Source organism: Pogona vitticeps, chromosome 7 (genome assembly GCF_051106095.1).
Source record: "Pogona vitticeps strain Pit_001003342236 chromosome 7, PviZW2.1, whole genome shotgun sequence".
In the NCBI taxonomy this organism is placed as follows: domain Eukaryota; kingdom Metazoa; phylum Chordata; class Lepidosauria; order Squamata; family Agamidae; genus Pogona; species Pogona vitticeps.
The window spans coordinates 32,064,421-32,084,151 of NC_135789.1; the positions used below are offsets into that span (position 1 = coordinate 32,064,421).

Sequence of the window (19,731 nt, forward strand, 5' to 3'; positions counted from 1 at the left end):
CATCCCTCCCCCATTAGCTGCACTGGCTGGGGCTGAAGAGAGTACAGTTCAGAAACATCTGCCACACAAATGTTTCCCACATCTGCATTAAGGATCTCAGCTAGGCAAGGCAGGGGAAAAAGCACAGGGTAATTGGTCCGCCCATGTTTAATGGTTTTTGTCATTATTTCAAGTTTTAGTTTTTTTTAAAAAACATTCAATATCTGAAAAGTCCTGGTCCAATCGCTCCTTCCCTGTCCAGTATGTTAAGCTGCAAGGTTTCCTCTTTCCGGTCTTGAGAGGAACTTAGGCAAACCCATGGTTGTGTGCCTTCGGCTTCCATCGTGGCAAGAAAAACGCAACTGGCAGATTCCTCTTATCAGCTCAAGGTGGGAACCTGCGAAACCAGACAGGAGAGGCAGAATTCCTGGTGCAGCTTTTTGGGCGAGCTCACCCGATCCAGTGCACAGACAGAGGTTGGCAGGAGTGCAACCACACTTCTCGTGATGCTGCATCAGCTGCTGTTCTCTGGTCATCTTGGAAGACTTGGAAGAAGGCCTTTCCCCCCCCCCTTAGAGGAAACGAAGCGAGTTGACCACCATGTAGCGTGAGAAGATCACGTAGAGGCGTCGGAACCACATGAACTGGCTGCGGTGGCACCTCATGGCTCTCTGGATGGGCAAGAGAGGGGGGGGAAATCATTATTTCAATCTAGATTGCGTTGAGGTCTGGTGTATGCTTTGGAGGAGGCCCCTGACTCTGCTCACACGTCACAACAGACCGCGGTGTGGTTTGTCAAAATCCACCTTATTGTGCTGTTTGAATTGCCCTTACTAACAATTCAGAAGTCACAATAACCCACGAGCTGTGTTTAAACCATGGCTTGCTACGACATCCAGAGACATAACTATAGCTTATCTTCGGCTTGTTTCCCCACTGTTCCCATCCTGAAAACAGGAGCTAACAAAAGAGAGACAGACTGAGAAATAGGAAAGGACAATTCAAATTCGATGTATGCTGTGGAATTCGTACCTTAAGTAACAAATCATGGTTAATGCAAGCCGTGGTTTGTTGTGAGGTCTGAATATATAATAGCAACGTGGGGACAGTGAACCGTTGAGCTGAGAAAGGACTGCAGGCTATTCAGGCTCAGGAACGGTCAGCCCTAGACCTTGTGAAGTGAGACCAGGATCAAAGTCTGGGGGAAAGCACTGGCAATCAAGTTGTGATCTGGAAAATTTTTATTGGTGTCAGTGAATAACATCTTGTCTGCTGTTTCAAGGGTTGCTGGAATCAGCACCTCCTGAAAGGGATACGGCTTTAGGCGTATAATGCTGCACACGCGTTAAGTGAAGTCCCACAGAGTTGGGGATTTGGGGAATTGTAGTCCAAAACGTAACACATTTTCCCAGGCTCCAGATTTCTGCAGGATCGCCACCTAAATCCCCCAGTGCCACAAGAGACGAGGCAGCCGCGGCCTCCCCGTTGATCCATGGCCCGCCTTGTAGGGAAGGGAGCTGCGTGCCAGCAGCGGGCGGGGCCAAAGGTGAAGGGCGGGGCCAAAGGGAAAAGTGGGTGGGGTCGCGCAGGTGCCTGCTCTTACCTGGGCCACCTCAGCCTCCTCTTCCGTCAGCACAAAGAGCACATCCTGGTTCTGGAGGCAGCTGATGGGGAGGTCCAGGAGCGAGATGTACTTCCGGAAAAGGCTCACCGTCTCAAGGGTCAGGACGCGGCAGCCTGGCCGAGCGGAGAGAAAGCCGGGTGACGTTGCACGGGCACCCTGCCCTTGACTCTTCACACTGCCAATTTTAGGCAGATTTCACTTTAAAGCAAGTCCACCTGAGAACGTGGCAGACTTGGCCTTTTTTTTGGGGGGGGGGGGGAGGTGGAGATGCAACAGGTCAAAAGCTGATCTGGGAAGATGCGGGTTCAAGTCCCCTCTGAGCCACCAAAACTTACTAAGTGGCTTCGGTAAATCATGCTCTATTTCTTAGCCTGACCCGCTACCTGGCAGGGCTGTTGTGAAAATAAGTACTGTACAAGGAGGAGAGACATAATCTCTCTTTCCCCTCCTCTCTCTCCCTCTCATACACATATACACTTCAAGTACAGGACATCACGAAATGGATAATAATGGGGGCAGCGATGATCCTTCCTGCTCTGCTCCTCCATACAGGATCCATACCAAGAAACTAGGAGCAGAATCCTATCTGAGTCTATCAAGAAATATTAAGCGCCGTTGAGTTTGGAAAGGGAGAATGCATACAGGATTCCACCTCCTGGTGGTTAAAAGACAACCGACAAATACAACACACAGGGACCAAGGATGGTTAAACATTGGAGCTGGTGCAGAAAGGACTTTGCCCAGGGGAGGGGGGGCAGAAAGCCACCGAAACTGAACCGGGTTCAATGTGGCTGGGAACGACCCTGCAGTAAGACCAGAGTTTTTCTACCCGGCCCATTTCGGTTTGCCGGCAAAATGTGGCCCCAGTAAAGCTGCTGAGAGGTCAGAAGAGTTACTTGGGAGGCGAAAACAGGACTCCCAAGAATCCTCTCCCAGCGCCCCTGACAAAGTAACTTCTCCGGGTGGTGCTGGGTTATGCTGGCAAAGTTGGTGCAGTTGCCTCGGGATCCCACCAGGGGGCACTGGACGACCCTAAACGCCGGCCAAAAACCAGACCCTGCCGAGGAGAGGATGATTTCCTAGCGAGCGCAAGGGCTCCCAAAGGTGGGGGACATGTTCTCTCCCCTGCCCTCGGTGACCCTGTCGGAAGGGGCCAGAGGGGTCTTTTCTTCCTTCGAAAAAGGCGGCTCGTCACCCACCGGCCCGGCTACCTGGAAAAAGAGACAGGACCACCACGAGAACTGGATGGGGAGCCACGGCTAGAGGAATCAGAAGGAGGTGGACTTCCCCCCCCCCTCCGAGAAAGGTTATGGAAGGGTTTAGATCTGTTCATTTGTTAAAATCCCGCCCGCCCCCCTTCCGTAAATTCAAGGCTGTCTTCTAAAGGGTGACTGCTCGGCTTTGCCCTCACACCGGCCTTGCGAGGTAGCACCACTGCGTGCGTGTGTGTGAGAGAGTGAGGAAGACAGAGACCGATTCGCCTGGGGTCACCAGGGGAGTTTCGGGGCTCGGCAGAGATGCAGTCCTGGCTCTCTCTGCCCATCTGCTACAACGCAACAGCGTTGAAGACCGCGAGGTCCCTTTCTCGCTACGCGCTGGACCGCCGAGGCCCCAAAGCCCGAAATTTCCTGCGTGGGGTCCCGTCCCAATGATCTGCTTCCTCGTCCAGTCTCTTCCCTACTCAGACTGTCTACGGGGCACATCATTTGCGATTAATTAGCAGATTTAAAAAAATGAATCCGTTCACATACAGACACAAATATGACTAAGAGAAAGAAGTTAGCGTGTCCGGTGGGCAAAGGAGGTTTGGACCTGCATGGCGTAACGTACCTTCCGGAAGCTTCCTCTTTGAGCGCAGGTGCCTGTGGAAGGCAAACATGGCAGTGATGAGTGAATGTCCTGGATTTGGAGGGACACGGGTTTGAATCTCTGTGGAGCAACAAAGCTGAGCTGGGGTGGGTGGGGGACACTGGAATTGTCCGTGTCGTGCTGTGTGGCCTCCCTTGTGGGATCGGTGGGAGGATGAGCTGGGTTGTGGGTCACCCCCTCGATCTCCTTACAGGAGGTCAAGGGAAGCTGTGGCCTTTTGGAAGTGGCTGGACTGCATGTCCCATGATCCTCAGGCAGCAGATCCAACAGGAAGGGGATGATGGGAGAAGGAACTGTCCAGCCCTAGATCCATCCGGCATGCCTGCCCTTTATCTTGCTTGGTATTGACCTGTGCAATTAAAGGGACCTCACAGAAATCAAAGTTATAGCTCAGATGCGCCTCGAGAACCATGAGGACTAGGATCTTACTGGCTGTAGCTTAGTACAGGAGCCAACAGTTTGCACAGAGACGGCCGGGTGTTCAGTTCCTGCCCTCTCCATGGTTGGGAAAAGCCTGCAGAAAATCTTGGCTGGACCACGCTGTGGCCGGCTGGGCCGCCTAGGGGTTACAGCCAGCCCAGACGGCCGCTTCCTCAGCAGAGACCCTGCGGCAACTTAAATCAACATGCCCTAAAGTGGACCCACAGCTTGAATCACAGCCCCTCGCCTGCCCCTGAAAGCGTCTGTGGTGGGGGTCTCCGGCAAAGCCCAGGCCCGCCCCTGAAGACTATAGATGGGAATGAGCCGGGCTGCAGGCGCACAGACGGGAGGGGAGAGCGGGGCTTTTTTAAATTTTTTTTTAAATTTCTTCTTCTTCCCAGCTCTGCGGGCTTGGATCCCTTCCAAGGAGGGGAGAGGTTGCCGCCGGGCCGGGCGGCTTTTTCCCCCTGCTCTGCGCCCATGGCCATTTTGGGAATGTTTGCTGGAAGAGTTCGGACGTCCTGCGGTTGGGCCGGCAAGGAAAAAAGAGAGAGAGGGGGAGATGATTTGTCCGCAGCCGGGAACAAATATGGGCACGTGATGTAGGGGGAGAAAAGGGGGCCCTTCCCGGCCCCCCCAACTCATCTCCAGGGCCTCCAAAAAGGGAAAATAGCAGGGAGACCTTGTGTAGGTGGAGAGCACACGGGGTGGGATTGTTGGGGACTACAACGCCCCAAATTGGATCCCGGGGATTCTTGGCATTGTAGTCCAGAGATGCAAATCCATGCCCCTCTTATTTACGGCATCGGGATTAGGACCGCAGAGACCCAGGTTTGAATTCTCTTTCTGCTGTAATGCTTGTCGGGTGACCATGAGCCAGGCTGTCTCTCCCTCTCTCTCTCTCCCTCTAAGACTGACCTACCTCGCAGAGTTGTTGTAAAGAAGAAGAAAAAACTCAGGGATACAGAGAGGAGAGAGCCATGGTTAGCACTGTCCATGAGCTCGCTGTAGGAGTGGAAGGCGGGACAGAAAAATGGGTCCGGTAGGTAGAAAAATGGACCGCTTTTAATAAAATACTTCTTTAATTCTTTTTTAACATTTGTGTACTCATTATTTTCAGCTTCCAAAGATTGGCTTTTAACAGCTGCCGGCCACCTTGGGGCTTTTAAAGGAGAAAGATGGGGTAAAAATCTTATAAACCAACAAAGCAGACAGGATACCTGATTGCGGCGTACAGGGAGACGTGGTTCATGTGACCGCTGACTCCCCCGGCGTCGAAGGTCACTATCTGAGGGGTGGCAGGGAAGAGGACCACAAAATCACACACACACACATATAGACAGAGAAAGATTATGTTTTCACTGCTATGAGAAGTGACCTTCATCTCTCAGCACAAAACGGCAAGACGTGCTTTTCTACGAAATTAAAGATAATGGAGGACGGGGTGTCTCTGATTTCAAGAATTTATGTTGCTCTCGTGGTCCCTGCGCTTCTCTATTTAAAGGCGGGGAGGAGAGGTCCTCCTGGATTTCAACTCCCATCAGCCCCAGCCCATGGGGGATGATGGGAGCTGTGGTCCACAGACCTCCAGCCCATCCAGATTGAAAGGTTTCTGTGTGGCCCGGGGGGGGGAGGGAAGGAAACCAGCCACGATTTAAATCAATGAACAAAAAGGTCTAACACAGTTGGATGAGGTCCAGCCTCTGGGAGCCGGCTGCTGAGAAGGTGCCCTGCCGAGAGGCAGTGCAGGGGAGTGGTTAGCACTCAGGAGATCCAAAGCGAATGTGCTCCCCAAGCCCAGAAGGCAGCGCTCTTGGGCTCCTCCAGACGAAGCCCAAAACAGGAGCACCCCGTTTTGGTGCCAGAGGGTGGCGGCCACGGGTAACCGCCTGGCCCATGGCCAGGCCAGGAAGAAGGGGGGGGCCGTGTGGTGCGGCAGGCCTCAGGAAGGGCAGGGGGGCTTGCCGGTCCTGTTCTACCCGTCAGGTGAGGAGGAGCCGGCAACTTTGCCCGGGCTCACCCTTGGCTGGGCTCCCTCCCGGTTGCACAAGGCAGGGCCTGGAGGCAGTAGGGGAAAGGTCCCAGAGGGAGGAGGAGGAGGAGGAAGAGGAGGAGGAGGAGGATCCCGGCTGGGGCTGGTGCCGTCAGGAGGAGGAGACATCCTCTTTCTCTCAGGCTTCCTCTGTCCCTCCTCCTCTCTCAGCCAATGTGCTCGGGCCACCCTCTGGGCACCGGATCTTGGAAACGTTCTCCTCCTTCTCCTCCTTCTCCCACAAGGAGGGGGGACTCCAGGGACGAGAAAGGAAAGCCCCTGGTGAAGCCGACCTTCTCTCCATTGGGTGGAGAAAATGGGTGGGGGGCACTTATGGCCCACCAGATGTCCTTGGACTCCAAGTCTCATCATCCCCTCAGCATTGGCTAATTTGGCTCGGGACCAGGGGAGGTGACCCACCCGTCCAATGAGAGCTGCAGGGTCACACGCTTCACCCCCCACCACCCTAAAAGAAGGAAATGCTTAAGAGGTGTGTTTGTGTATTATTTTTTTTACCAGAGCGATTTGGTTGGTTTCCACATGCTTAAGGATCAAGGAAGAGAGAAGCTGTACATCCCATTTCACAGAAGGATGGTCTGGAAGATCTCTAGGAAAGAGAAGAAAGAACATTGACATTAATGGCTATTATTATTTATATTATTTTAAAATCCTGCTTATAAAAACTCTTCATAAAGCAGCCGACACACAACAAAGAAAAGTTGTGTCCACTTCCCTAAGTTATTGATACGTTCCAAATGGAGCTGTGCTTTGAAGGCAGGAAAGCAGCTGCCTGGAAAATGAGCTGGGTTTTGCATGCCTGGAAGTGACTGCCTGGTGCTAAGCATTCAGCTGTGCTTTGCACGTCTGGAAGATGTGGCACCAAGGCTTCTCCTGCACAGATGAACCACAAAACAAAGCTATGCTTTGCATGCCCGGAAGCTGTGCTTTGCGTGCCCAGAAGTCATTGAATGGGGCTCGTTCCCGAGCAGAGGGGCTGTCTCAGCTTAGCAGTGCTTTGCTGGTCAGAAAGCTGGGGCTTACTCTCAAACGGACCATGCGCAGGCCTGAGCCATGCTTTGCCTGCTGGCTGGAAAATGTCCAAACAGATATGAATCGCAGCTGGCCCGCTCCTCAAAGTGGTGACCCCCAGACCCTCCCCGATCACGACGCTTCTCTTGCAGCCAAAAAGACTTCCCTGTGTGCTCTTTTAAGGCTGAAAATAAGGGTCCCCCCCGTCTGTGGTTTAACAAACAAAAATCTCCCCAAGATAAGGAGCAAAGCTCCAATGTTGCAGAGTTGCCTCGAAAAGGCCTTCGGTAGCTTCTGACTCGTTCGGAGGGATGAAGGTCACGCCAGTTCAATGGAAACCAACAGCTGGAGAAGGCAGATCAAGTCCCCGGGGAGCTCAAGAAGGCGACGGGGAGCCAAAATTAACTCTTGTCTTGCTCAGGGAGAGAGAGAAGCACAAAACTGAAACTGTCTTATGTCCAAACATTAGTTAAGCGGTTCCGGAAGTCTGGGACTCAGTGGATTCACTGAACGTGAAAGCCGATTTTTCGATACGATTGTGACAGGCATTGGAACGACCGTCCGGTCATGAGTCACAGTATGTGGAAGGAGGTGGGATTCGGGGTTTAGGCTCCCGTGAGCCGGGTTCAAAACAGAAGAGGCGATAAACCCGCAAAAGAGACACCCCAAAAGTGGATGCTGGATGCAGGACGCAAAAGACAAGGAAAGGAAAAAGAAGGCTGGCTGCCCCATGCGGAAGAAGAGGGAGGGCTGAGCCCCCCCCATTTCTCAAAAGGGTTCCCCTCCTTCCCCTTCTGCAGATGCAAGACAACACTCACAGACATGTGGTGTGTGTGTGTGTGTGTCTTTTTTTCAGGGAGGGTGTGTCTTTCCAGTAATGTCCTGGAATGATGATGCTAGATCCTGACAGCCCTTGACCTGCTGGTGCAGAACTTTCTATAACTCCACCCCAGAGACTGACCCATCCCAGCATGGGTCCGGAGGAAAATACTGTACAGACCTTGGAGCCCTTTGGAGTCCCTGCCCCGTTCCTCTCCATCCCCGTGGCCTCCGAAGTGGGTCACAAAGGTCATAGAAGGGGGGGGGAGATGTTGGCACTTCTCCTAGCCTGACTGTGGTTCAGGGCGCTGGGCCCCTTAGAGGAAAGAAGCCCTATTGGGGGGGGAGCTGTGGGGCTCAGCATTTTGGGGCAGAGGTCCTTTGGGTCCTGGGGGCCAGCTCCCGATCCTAGCCCCATTGCCAAAGATGAAACATGCTGTTCCCGGAGGGGACCGGCAGAATCGCAGATTTACGGCCGGTCACAAGCTGTGCCGAAGGACGGAGGGGCAGGCTGTGTTCGATCTAGGGTGACCCGAACTGGGACAGGGCGCCAATCGAGGCCATCCCTCGCCATTTTGCTGCCTGAGGCCAAGGGCAAGCCGGTGCCCGCTCCTAGGCCCCACGGGGCAACACAAGAAGGCAGATCCCTGCCCCAAGGAGCTTACGCTGGAGCCCTAACCTTCCAGGTTTACGAGGTGAGAAAGAGACCGGTCCCATCTTAAACAGCCCCATGGCAGCCCTGTGAGGACAGATCAAGCCGAGAGGAAGAACGATGGAGGAGCAAGAGAGAGATCGAGAGAGGGGATCCAGTCACGGACGACAGCCCGGATCTCCTGCCTTGTCTCCAGCCCTTCCTTCGGACAACCGGAGCAGCTTCCCTCTCCTGAATGATGGAGGAGTTCCTGGAAGGAGCCTTCAGGTTCGTTTCTCAGAGACGACAACACCACCGCTTATCGGGATGTGAAATCGGGCCTCCGTCTGACGAAGGGGCCGCGGATGAACGCAACGGCCAGGCGCGGCAGGAACACGTCCATATTCAGATGGGAACAACTTGTGGGAGGCAGCCCCGGGAGGGGGGAAAACCCAACAGGGTGGACGGAAGTCAGGAAGGGGGGGATGAGGGATTGCGCCGAGACAGGGCGGTGCCGTGGTGGTGAGAGTGCATCGGGAGGTCCAGATTCTGTTTGGCACTGAAGCTTGGAACTTATGGGGTGACTACAACTCCCAGCATCCCACGGCTCACGTTTGTTGGGGGGGGATCATGGGAGCAGATGTCAAAAATGTAACTTTTCCAAGGTCTGCTTTTCAGCTTGAGAAATCCTAACACATGTGTGTCTCTCTCTGTGTGTGTTGTGTGTATGTGGATACCTCAACATTTCCCCCCCCCTTTCTCTGGAAGGCAGAAGAGGGGAAACGGGGTGGGTGGGTGGTGGCGAATCCCGAAGCTGCGGCCTTGGCGGTCCAACTTTCCCGATGCCAGGAAAGAAACCCGCCCGCTTGGCAGAGGCCAGTGGTGGCGCCTGGTCTGAAGCACGGAAATGCCCTGTCCTTTTTCCAAGGGGACTGTTTTCAAAAGAAACAGAAACCGCGGAACAGGCTGGTACACGGCGTCCTCCTCCTCGCGCTAAGGAGAGTTGGACGAGGAGGCTCCACGCCTCGTTGTGATGCGCCTTTGAGGAGGGAGGGAGGGAGGGAGGGAGGGTCTGGGCTGACAGACCAGCCCGTCCTTCCGGCTGCCTGCCGACTCCAGCGGCTACTCCTTTCCACTCCGCTTGGCTCCAGGGCCACAACCTGGGTAGTGGGACTCCACTGTCTCAGTTTGCTTTTTCTCTCCCCCCACCTTCCTCTGCAAGCCTTTTCCTTTTTGGCTGTGCCTCTTTGAGCGCCAGGAGGGGAATGGTCACGTTTCCGATACCTGTTCTCTGCTCTTGGGGAGGCTACGAAGAGATGGGAGTAGACAGGAGCCCAACGAGCAAAAAGAAAGAAACGAGAGCTTGGAAAAGTTACTTTTTCCACAGACACCTCCTAGAATCTGCCCTGGATCTCCTTTAGGGCTGGGCTGAAACTCCTTCACCCTGACCCATCCCCCTTCGGAATAACTTTCCCAGGCTTGTGTCTCATCAAGGAAGGCTTTTGCTTTCCGCTCCGTCCATCCGTCTGTCCATCTCAGCTCTTCCTCCTTCCCGGCCGCAAACACACAGAAAGAACAGAGGCTTTTTGAGAGCCAAGGAGGAAGCTGGCCAAGCCGGGTGACCTTTCCTCTCTCTCTCTCTTTCTTTCAAAGGCAAATATTATGCAACCCTGAGGTTCCAAGGGCTGGAACCGCACGAGGAGGCAGGACGTCTCGGCCTCTCCCTTGATCGAGAGTAACCCTGGGCACAATACCCAGCCTGCCTTGAGCGCTTTCCGGTGGCTGCTTTCACCACAGTGGCCCGCAACAACAGCAATAACAACTGCCGGTTCAACAGATGGCATTTTATCTTCTTTTTCTTTTTCCTATAGCACCAAGAGCTGATTATCCCGGGATGGGAAGGGGGGCAAAGAGGAGAGACGGCACCTTCCTTTTGCCTGTGGGGCCCCTCCGTCAGAGGGAATCAGTGAGGCCAGAAGGGTTTTCTTCAAAAAACCAGACAGACCTATTGTTTTCAGCTCTCCATGAGCAGAGACAAAATGCTTCCCCAAATATTCCGCACCCCCTGAATCCTTTGCAGTGTTGAGGGTTTGAATGTCATACAGGCAGGCAGGAGTTCCTCGGGAGAGCTGCACCCCATGGAAAAGTTCTTCGGAGTTAAACCGCATGTTTTATTTTATTTCCCCCTCCGCTTCTACAGGGCCGGGATGATGGCGAAGCGCCCTTCCTTCCAGGAACCGTTGGCAAGCGAACTCCCCTGTCTGTCGTCTGCGCCGCTTTCAGCTCCCTGCGTTCAGTTCTTTCGAGCAAAACCTTGTTTGAATTTATTTCTTGGAAATTAAAACCATCCCACTGTCAACTCCCCCGCCGAGATCGAGGGGAGGAACCCCCTAAACGCTGTTTCGTGTTTCTATCGGACTGGAAGAGCCATCGAAACACGCTTCCTCCCTGAAGGAACGTTGGGCTACCCCTCCCATTGCCCACAGCCTGGCAGAGGATGATGGGACTCGTGGTCCCCCACCTCCAGGGCGGGGCCTAGACTGGGGAAGCGTATAGACATGGTGTGGAAAACAAACACACAAGAACCCAACAAGGCCACCACAGACATTTTACCTTCGCATTGCATCATGCTCACTCCTCAGTTTTGGAAAATATGTGTGTTTTCAGGAGGCGGATGAAAAGCCAGAGAAATCTGCTTTGCTTGGAGGCTCAGTGAGGGCAGAAGGCCAGGCAGAGCAGAACCACTGCTGTTTCTCAATCCAGCCATGGAGAATTTTTGGAGGAAGAGAAGAGAGGGAGACAGGAGAGTTCAGCCTAAGAGCTGCCAAGCAAGAGCAGTCTATCTGAATTTGTTCATGAACCTCCTAAGGGCCATTCTGACGTTCTTGACCCTTCCTGTCGGCAGATAAAGCAAAGGCTTCATCGTCCAGCTGGCTTCCTCCTGGCCTGGCTCTGTTTTGCTTCTTTGTTGACATGTCCCTGCGAGGACAGGAGGAGAAGCCTGGGCTGCCTTTAAGTCACATATTTGCCCGCCTTCAATCGGCACAGAAGCCGCAGCGGACCGGATTCTGGGAAGAGGAAATTGACCATCTGCGGTGTCAGGCGAGTTCACTCCTGAAACGAGAACCACATTGGGCTGCTGAGCGCCACAATTAAAACCCGCTGACCTACTTTCCTGCATTAATAAAAATCACCCGCCTGCCTTGTTCCTCGGAGCGAGGTTTTTCTGCTTTAGGAGAACTCTCTTGGGCAGACGGAGTGCCTATGTGTAACTCTTTAGCCAATGGGTGAAAAAGAAAAACGACTCTGTAAATTTGTAGCTGAAATGTACAACTCAGCCCCTTGCCCCAAAGGCAATGAGGAGGAGGGGGGAAAGCTCCTTAGTCAAGTCATTTTTATCTGGTGTCAAAACAAATTAAAGCAGATTCTGGAGCAGCCGGGTCACCTAGGGCGAGTACGAATCACCCTGTAGGCGACCAGAAAAGGATGCTTTAGATCGCTATGTCCTTTTGGGAGAGAAATACTGAAATATGCAGGGGTTGCAGGATTCCATTTGGAAGGAGATTTTGTTGGCTCCCTCTGCCTTAAGCTTAGAGGAAAATAGCAAGACTTTTTTATTCTGCTGAGCTGTCAGTGAGGATTGAGTTTCTCTCTCTCCTTGTATTCCTGCCAGGATGTCTTCCTCTGCAGTAAATTTGATGGCAGGATGGACATTTTATTCCTATGCCAGTTTTTTGTTTCGAAGTTTGGGGGCTTTTCAGAAGTGACTTGGTACTTACGTTACAAAGACAGACACAGAAATTATGCAGAAATCAAAGAGCTTTATAGAAATGAGCTATCTTTACAACAAGTTTGTTTGTTTGTTTGTTCATTGAATTTATACCCCGCCCATCTAGTCAAATTGTGGCAGGATAGCATGGCTGTCCTGCCCCATCTCGAAGATGAGGGGGCCAAGATGGAGAGAGACTCCCTTGGCAGCCACATTCAAACCTGGATCACAGCCCTGTCTTATAGTCACCAGGGATACAAAACAGCCGTGGCTAACGGGGCTGAAGGATCTTAGAATCTCCTCGGAGAAGCCTGACAAATCAACAAGGAATATAGGGGAAGAAATAAATCTGACCAGCCTGAGGAAGGGGAAGTGAAAAGAAACGTGGCCACCAACCACTCTCATCTTTGGAAAGCCAGTGAAGCCATGCTTTGCTTCTCCTCAACTCTCCTCCAACAGCCCTTCCTTCAGACTGAGGAGTGTCATCAAGCGACGTCTCTCCTGCTTTCCTCTTCCCTCCCCACCATCTCTTCCTTTTCTGCCATGACTTTTTTTTTTTAGACAGTTAATCCCTGTGGATGCAAATCTGTCTCATGCTTCCTGGAATCTACATATTGGTTTAGACGTGGCTCTGACAGCCTTCCAAGCGACCGGGTGGGTGTAATAAATGCTATATAAACCAAGCCATTAGTGGGGAAAATAAAATACCTCTCAGAATTAAACACAACCAAACAATGCTGAAAGCCGTGAGGAAGGGGAAACGGGTTGACGGGGGGGTGGGTGGGGGAGGAAGCCTTGCCTCCTTTCTGTGTCTGGATTTGCAGAGCACCTTGTCACCCAGGCTTCTCCAAATCCTCTCCTCCCTCGAAATGTGCCTCTTTTCTCTCTGAGGTTGACTTGAGGATGCTCGCTGGGAGAAAAGGATCCATCTTTTGTCCAGAGCGTGGAGGCTCATTTTCCCCCCCAAAGGAATCGTGTGGGAATGGGGGAGGAGGTGTGCGGCAGGCGGAGGAAAGCTCTTTTAAAACCCGTGACAAAGCCGGCCATTCCCACCCCCTTCCAGCTTTCCTTTCTGTTCTCTTTCTCCCCGGTCCCTGCAGTAAACTTTCAAGGCAATCAATCATGGCAGAAGGGGAAGAAAAAAAAAAAGAGAGAGAATTTCATGAGAGAGAGAGAGACAAAGACCATTTCGAAGCATCACTCAGCTGCATTAAAGACCAAGTGTTTGGGGGTATCCTAAATGCTATCCTTCTTTGGTGGAGTTTCTCCTGGCTTGGAGCCTGCTTCCATGCGAAGATGTGGGCTTACGGCCCATGAAAGCTGAGGCCAAATAAAGTATGTTAGCGCTGAAAGGGCCAGAGGACTCTTGGGTGTTTTTGCTGCGACCAGAAGGAATTTGTGTTTTTTTAACCTGATTTAAAATATTTTTACCCTGGCTTTCTCCTTAGAAAAGGACTCAAGGCGGCTTACAGCATTTAAAGGCCATACAGTATTTAAGAACAGAGCAATGAGTACACAAAGGTGGTGTACATCATAAACAGGCAGGAGTTAAAGCCAAACACACTTAAGTATAGAAATATTAAAAAGAAACAAAAAATATATCCCTTTTGGAAATGGGAAACTCAAGCAGTACTAAAGACACAGTCAAAGTGTCGAGAGACAATCATCCATCCAAAGAATTTGCTCAGAAGGGGCCTGGGAAGCCAACCAAAAGGGGTCGGTTTTTGACCTTGGGATGATGGGAGGGGCGGGTGGGTTTTCTGGCACCAGCCTTCCCCCTGGCCTGCCCAGCTGGGGAGAGAACAAGAGGAATGGAAGCCAAGAGAGGTTTCCTCGACCTGAGCCAGGCAGTAGAATGGAGGAGCCAAGACCTAACCCACCTCGCAGGGTTGGTGTGAAGGTAAAAATGTGAGTACATCATGTCTTTCTCCCCTCCCCCGGAAAAGACAGTTTTAAATAAAATTATTTCAAATGAAAGACTCTTAAAAATTCTAGTGGTCATCATGCCTCCCCTTGCTTTTCCTGATCATTTTTTAAAATTATTTTTCCTCTCAGGCATATTTTTGTAGCTCAAAGCTTAGCAATCTGGCATCCTTTTGGTACAGGCAGTTGGACTGCAACTCCCATCATCCTCCAAGGCAGCTTCACCCATTTGGAGGGATGACGGCGTCTAGCCATTCCCGGAAGGGCTCCCTGGGCCCCACCTGGGGCTCTAAAGCCCATTTTCCCCTCCAGTCTTGTGGGTAATGTCTGCTTCAGTCTTCCCTAACTTGCTGCCCTTTGGATCAGCTCAACCGCTCCCCCTAAGACTCTATGGGGAGGTTGGGCTTTGTAGTCCAACCCTGTAGGCAGAAGGTTTGGGGGGAGGCTCCTGACCGCAGGCCGGTCCCTGGGGATTCAGGCAAAGGGGACGGTCCTTCCCATCACTGGTGGCCTTCTCCCTTTTTAAAAACTGGAAACGCCGAGGGTTCAACCTGAAAGGGGGATTCTGGGATTTGTGATCCAAAATAAAGCAATATTTCTATGCTCTGCTTTGGAACGAGGCATTTTGCTCGCCCTTTCAGATTTCCACTCTCCCTCTCTAGCCTCACCACTGCAATGCCTCTTCTCTGTTGAGAATTCCAGATGTGTGTGTGTGTACATATATAGTTTTTTTTTTTTGTGGGTCAGTTGCGGTGGCAACAAACCCCACCAGAAATAGCTTCCTGTTTTGAGAACTTCCCGCTGGGGAAGCTTTTCTGCAGTTGTCCTTTTATGCAAGAGCCGGAAGGAGACGCCCGCCCCCCCCGCCCGAATCACTGGGGTTGCCAGACCCCAAGGCAGGAGGGAGAGAAACCCAGAAGGACTTTGAACTGGGCTAAAGAGTCTCTTGGCACATTTCCAGTTGAAACTTGCAAAACCAAAACAGCACACCGATACTGCCATCTGTGCAAGGAATCACAGGACCTGACCCTGGACGCCACATGGCCTGAATGCCTGCGTTCCATATTGAACGTTTAGGTTCTTTAAGTATATTAACAATCCGCATCCTGTTCAAAATTAGCCAGACCCAAGCCTGCGGGAAGCACGACCTTCCGAAGGTTGCTTCCAGACAGAGACCTCCGTGGGCACTAACGGTCAGGGACGATGAGACCTGTAGTCCAACAAGCCTTGGGAAAGCCCTGGGTTCTAGTCCAACACATTTTGCTCCCTGAGGCAGTGGATCCGAAGGTGTGGATCCCTCCACCTCCCAGCATGCCATGGGCAGAAGCAATCCAGACCAGTTTTTGAATCTCCTGGGCAGGGGTCTCGCCTGGTCAGGGTGCGTGGCCCATAGAGGTCTGTTCCTTCCCAAACCAGGCGACGCCAGTAGAGAACCAGAAGGGCACAGCATTAGCCGTGCGTAGTCCCCCGCCTGAATAAAAGCACGGCTCATTTACACGGCAGGAGAAAAGATTGCATAATTTATGTGGCTTTCAAAACGATCCTGGAGCGAGGCAGAGAGCTCACACACACCCTGCCCTCTCTGACTGGCTCAGAGCTTCACCTCTCGAACCCACAACTGATTCTGCCACCGAAACCTTGCAAAACAAGCTTAAATGCAGGAAGTGGTGCTTTCTCGCACGCCTGCCTCTCCTATAACCGCTTCTCCTCCCTTTTCTGCCAGTCCAGAGAAAAAAGCCAAAGGAACGGCCAGGGCCCAGATCCTTGGTAGGTAGAGCACCACGGCTTTGAGTCATGGCTGCTTCCTTTGGCTGTGCTGCAGATCACAAAAGCCCAGTTGCAAACGCTTCTGCCACCAATTCCTTCTCTTTTCCTGGCACCTTCCAGGCCCGCTTGTTGCCACTTCCCACAAACAACAACAACAACGACAAAGAGAAAAGGAAAGAGAAGAGAATGGAAGTTTTTTGTTTGTTTGTTTTAAGAAGACAGCTGCTCATTTTAGATGTGAGAACCAGCATGGCATGGGGGATAGAGCGAGGCACTACAACTCACAAGATCTGGTTTCGAATCCCCATTTGGCCATCAAAACGGATTGTATGCGCATGTCTGTGGAGGCAATGGTGAACCACTCCTTGAATATCACACACCTCCTGGAAAAGTTACTTTTGGGGGGACAGTTATCAGAACCACCACCACCATCCCCGCCTCCAAAAACAGTTGTTTTTCAAAAGTCTGGAGGTCTCCTGCCCCCACAGATCTGTGCAAATGGAGACGAGAGAACGGGTGGTTTGTTTGTATGTATGTGGGTGCAATCGCCTCACCAATCGTGAGGGGCCCCTCCAGGCAAAAGCAAAATAATAATCGCTTTCTCCCCATTTAAAATCGCTGAAAGTTACCTGTGGTCGATGACCGTCACGTGAGAAGACGGGATGCCCAACACGGCGCAGCTATCCAGCAGTTCCTTCTTACGAACAGGCCCTCGATGGTAATAATTTCCTGAGGAAAAAAGGTAAAGAGATAGTCAGGTTCTCTGCTGAAGTCCGGAAAGGAGCCATCCTCTCTCCCCGACTGAAAAACGAGTGTCTGACAGGTCCTGATAAAGTAAGGAGAGGGAAAGGAGAGAAGGGTTTCCAGGTCACATCAGACATCGGGCTGTTCCTGCAGAAAGAACCTGGTGGAACCTTAAAGGTTGTGAGGTCTGAAGGAAAGAAACTACAAGAAAGGATGGGAAAACGGAAGGTGAATTGTTCAAGGGCTCAAGGTTCATATACCTGTCAAGCCACTGTGTAAACCACAGGTAGACTTTTGGGGTACCAAAGAAGCGCCCTGGCTAAAGAGGTGCCGGAGAAGGAGCCACCACTGAAAAAGCTCTGTTATAGTAACACACCCCTTGGGCGGTCTGTGTTGTGTTGAGAAGCACACCTCCCCCCCCAAACAAAGCTTTTGGGGCAAGCTCTCCCCCTTTTTGAGACTCACAGGCTGTCCCCAACAGACACTACTTTATTGAATTTATTTAATTTCTATATCATCTATCTGTCCAACAGTCCCTCCAGGCAGTTCACAGCAAGAAGTGACATAAAGGAAGCACAGCATAACATAATCAGTGCAATACAGTGCAATAAATTTGAACTAAATTATTGTAACATCTAAAAACACATTAAAACATGTTTGAAACACAGTAGGCCCTACACAGGGACATAACATTTACATTAAAATTCTTTATATTTTTTGCTGCGTCCCATGCTGAAATCCAGCATAAGGAGTAAATGCGCGTAAATAACAGTCCCAGTCATCCAACAGATTGTATAAAAGTGTGTGTTCAAATTAAGAGATCTAATGAACAATTATTGTTATTAATACTGGGAATTAAAAAAAATATAATGCCCATTTTACAGATAGGGCACACGGACGGCAAAGTGGAGGAGGGGCCAGGGCGTCACAGTGACGTCAAAGTGACTCATGGCACCCATTACGTCATGTGGAGGGACTGAAAAGTCAATGTTTATTTCGTGACGTCACGGAGGCCGTTATAAAATGGCGGGGCGGCGTGACGTAACGCCCTAGAGTCCTGGGGGAAGAGAGAGAGAACGCCGCTAGCGCCGACGTCACGGTTGCTAAGCAACGCGGGCTGCGGCTCGAGGCCCCGCCCCTCACCTGTGGAAGCGCAGAGCAGCCACCGCTCGGCTCCAGCCAAGCCGAGGAGGGTGGGGGCGAAGAACATGGCTTCGTCATCAGGGTGCGCCGTCACGAACAAGGCGCGCGGTGCGTCATCTCGGCCGCGCCACGAGGCCGCCGCCGCCGCCTCCCGTGGTCCGTCGGTTAATAGGCTCCGGCCTTCCCGACCCCACCTCGGACCGCGGTAGCGCCGCAGCCACCGGGACAAAGCCAGCCAGAACAAAAGAAGAGCAAGGAAGAGAACAGGCAGCGCCGCCGCCATAGCGCGGGAAAAGGCGGAAAGGCCTGGAAGGGTCCGGCTAGAAACCGGCGCCCCGAAACGATGGTTCCGGCCGTGCAAAAGACCCGGGCTGCTTATGGAACAAGAGCGGAACTAAGGCGACACATCGATCACTTCCATTTCTATCCAGGCCTTCCTCGAGTTTGGTCGCACTTTTGACCCTCACAACAACCTTGTGAGGTAGAGTCAGGCAGAGCGAGAGTGACGAGGCCAGGCTCCCTCAACCATAAGGACTGGAACCTTGGTCTTCTTAGTCCACAACCAGCAAGTGATCCTGGGCACACCTTGGCAGATGGGGAGAACGGAAGGAAAGGAAGCGGTAGCTTCTTGGAAGGGAGACACAGGCGGACGGATTAAAACGGGTGGATCTATTTGAACACCAGGAGTCTGGCAGCAGGATGTAACATAATATACTCTGCAGGCGAATACTTGATGACTTATATGTGCAAAACCAGCCAGACAACGAAGAACACCCTGTGGCATCCTTAAAAGACTAAATTGTATTGTGTAGTCAGGTTTTTGGAGGTCGCTTATCCATGGGCTCGCCGTACGTCTGGCAACTTGACTGCACAAAATCAGAAATTTTGCAGTTTGTAGAATATTAAATCAATACTGATACTTTGGCATGTATATTTTATGCAAGTAGATAGATAGATCGATAGACAGATGCATCACAGACATACACAGCCTTTCTTCTAGAACTGGCACCCAAGGCAGTTTACACTACACTTAAAAGGATGTACAGTACTGTATATGAAATACAGTAATAGGACATTTATGTGCATATATGCATGCAAATATATTTATATAGCATTATTACACACAATGCATATTTGAGATACAGAAACACGCATCGATTTGAAAGGCCGCCTATTTATGCTTAAAACACGCCTCAAATAAACAAGTCCTTTTAATTAACGCGTTCGGCAAAGGGTTACAAGTGAATTTGCAGGGAACTATAATTGGCAATGTTTCAGTTACTCAACATCCCCATTGGAGGGTTGCCAAACTTGTTGCCCCGCCCAGCAACCATATTGTATTCTCATTGGTCGATTTATCACCGCTGAATGAGGTTGTTGGAGGGGCAGAAAGCCCATCGAAGCTGCTCAGTGATTGGCCAGCAGAAGCGGCTTTGGAAAAACAGGCTCATGTTATCGCAGCCATAGATACACGAAAAATAGTAAAAAAAAATCATGAATATTGAAATCCGGTCTCGATTGGCAGCCTTTTGTTTTAAGTTTGGGTGGGATTTCAAATGCATAAGTCTAAATGGTTATGCCTTTTGATTTTTTTTTTGTTATTGTTGTTGATTGTGTGCTAAATTGTTGGACCAAATAAAGGAACAACAGGTCGCTGCAAAAGCTGAACGTGCAAAAGGATGGGACGTTATTGCATCTTTGTTCCCATTCTTATCAAGAAAAAAAATCAGCAAAACTCGCAGTCCATACTTTCGTGCCTGTGGTTTTCATCTGTGTAAGTGGAAAAAAAATTAAGAGTAATTATTACAAAAATAAGACTTTCATTGGAGCCTCGGGATGGCCATCTGATGTATACTTCTAATGAATATCTCTATGTTCCTAAGCTCCTTCTTATCACGTCCGCCTCGGAGGGCGCCCCAACTCTTCTCCCCCATTGGCCCGCGCCTCAGGGTCACGCCCCCTTCGTCCTTCTTCTCTCATTG

The 19,731-nt window shown here is 51.4% G+C and overlaps 1 protein-coding gene and 1 long non-coding RNA gene across 2 annotated transcripts; one reads left to right on the forward strand and one right to left on the reverse strand.

The window, feature by feature from the left end:
- Nucleotides 1-131: 131 nt before the first annotated feature.
- On the reverse strand, nucleotides 132-19,677 carry PIGL (phosphatidylinositol glycan anchor biosynthesis class L). Its single transcript, XM_020809075.3, has 7 exons — nucleotides 17,750-19,677; nucleotides 16,492-16,591; nucleotides 6,441-6,531; nucleotides 5,113-5,180; nucleotides 3,434-3,465; nucleotides 1,583-1,716; nucleotides 132-650 (listed from the first exon to the last, which is right to left on the reverse strand). The coding sequence occupies exons 1-7, from the start codon at nucleotides 18,030-18,032 to the stop codon at nucleotides 552-554; spliced, it is 807 nt and encodes a 268-aa protein (XP_020664734.3). The 5' UTR covers nucleotides 18,033-19,677; the 3' UTR covers nucleotides 132-551.
- On the forward strand, nucleotides 6,527-11,611 carry LOC144584034 (uncharacterized). The gene is made up of 2 exons (XR_013538035.1): nucleotides 6,527-8,691; nucleotides 10,604-11,611. It is a non-coding gene; the product is annotated as an uncharacterized LOC144584034 (long non-coding RNA).
- Nucleotides 19,678-19,731: the final 54 nt, after the last annotated feature.

Coding starts and splice junctions, on each gene's coding strand:
- PIGL (XM_020809075.3), bottom strand. CDS start 18,032: ATGGCGGCGGCGCTGCCTGTTCTCTTCCTTGCTCTTCTTTTGTTCTGG. Junction 3,466..5,112: donor TCCCTGTACGCCGCAATCAG/GTATCCTGTCTG, acceptor TGCCTTCCACAG/GCACCTGCGCTCAAAGAGGA. Junction 651..1,582: donor AGGAGGCTGAGGTGGCCCAG/GTAAGAGCAGGC, acceptor TTGCCCATCCAG/AGAGCCATGAGGTGCCACCG.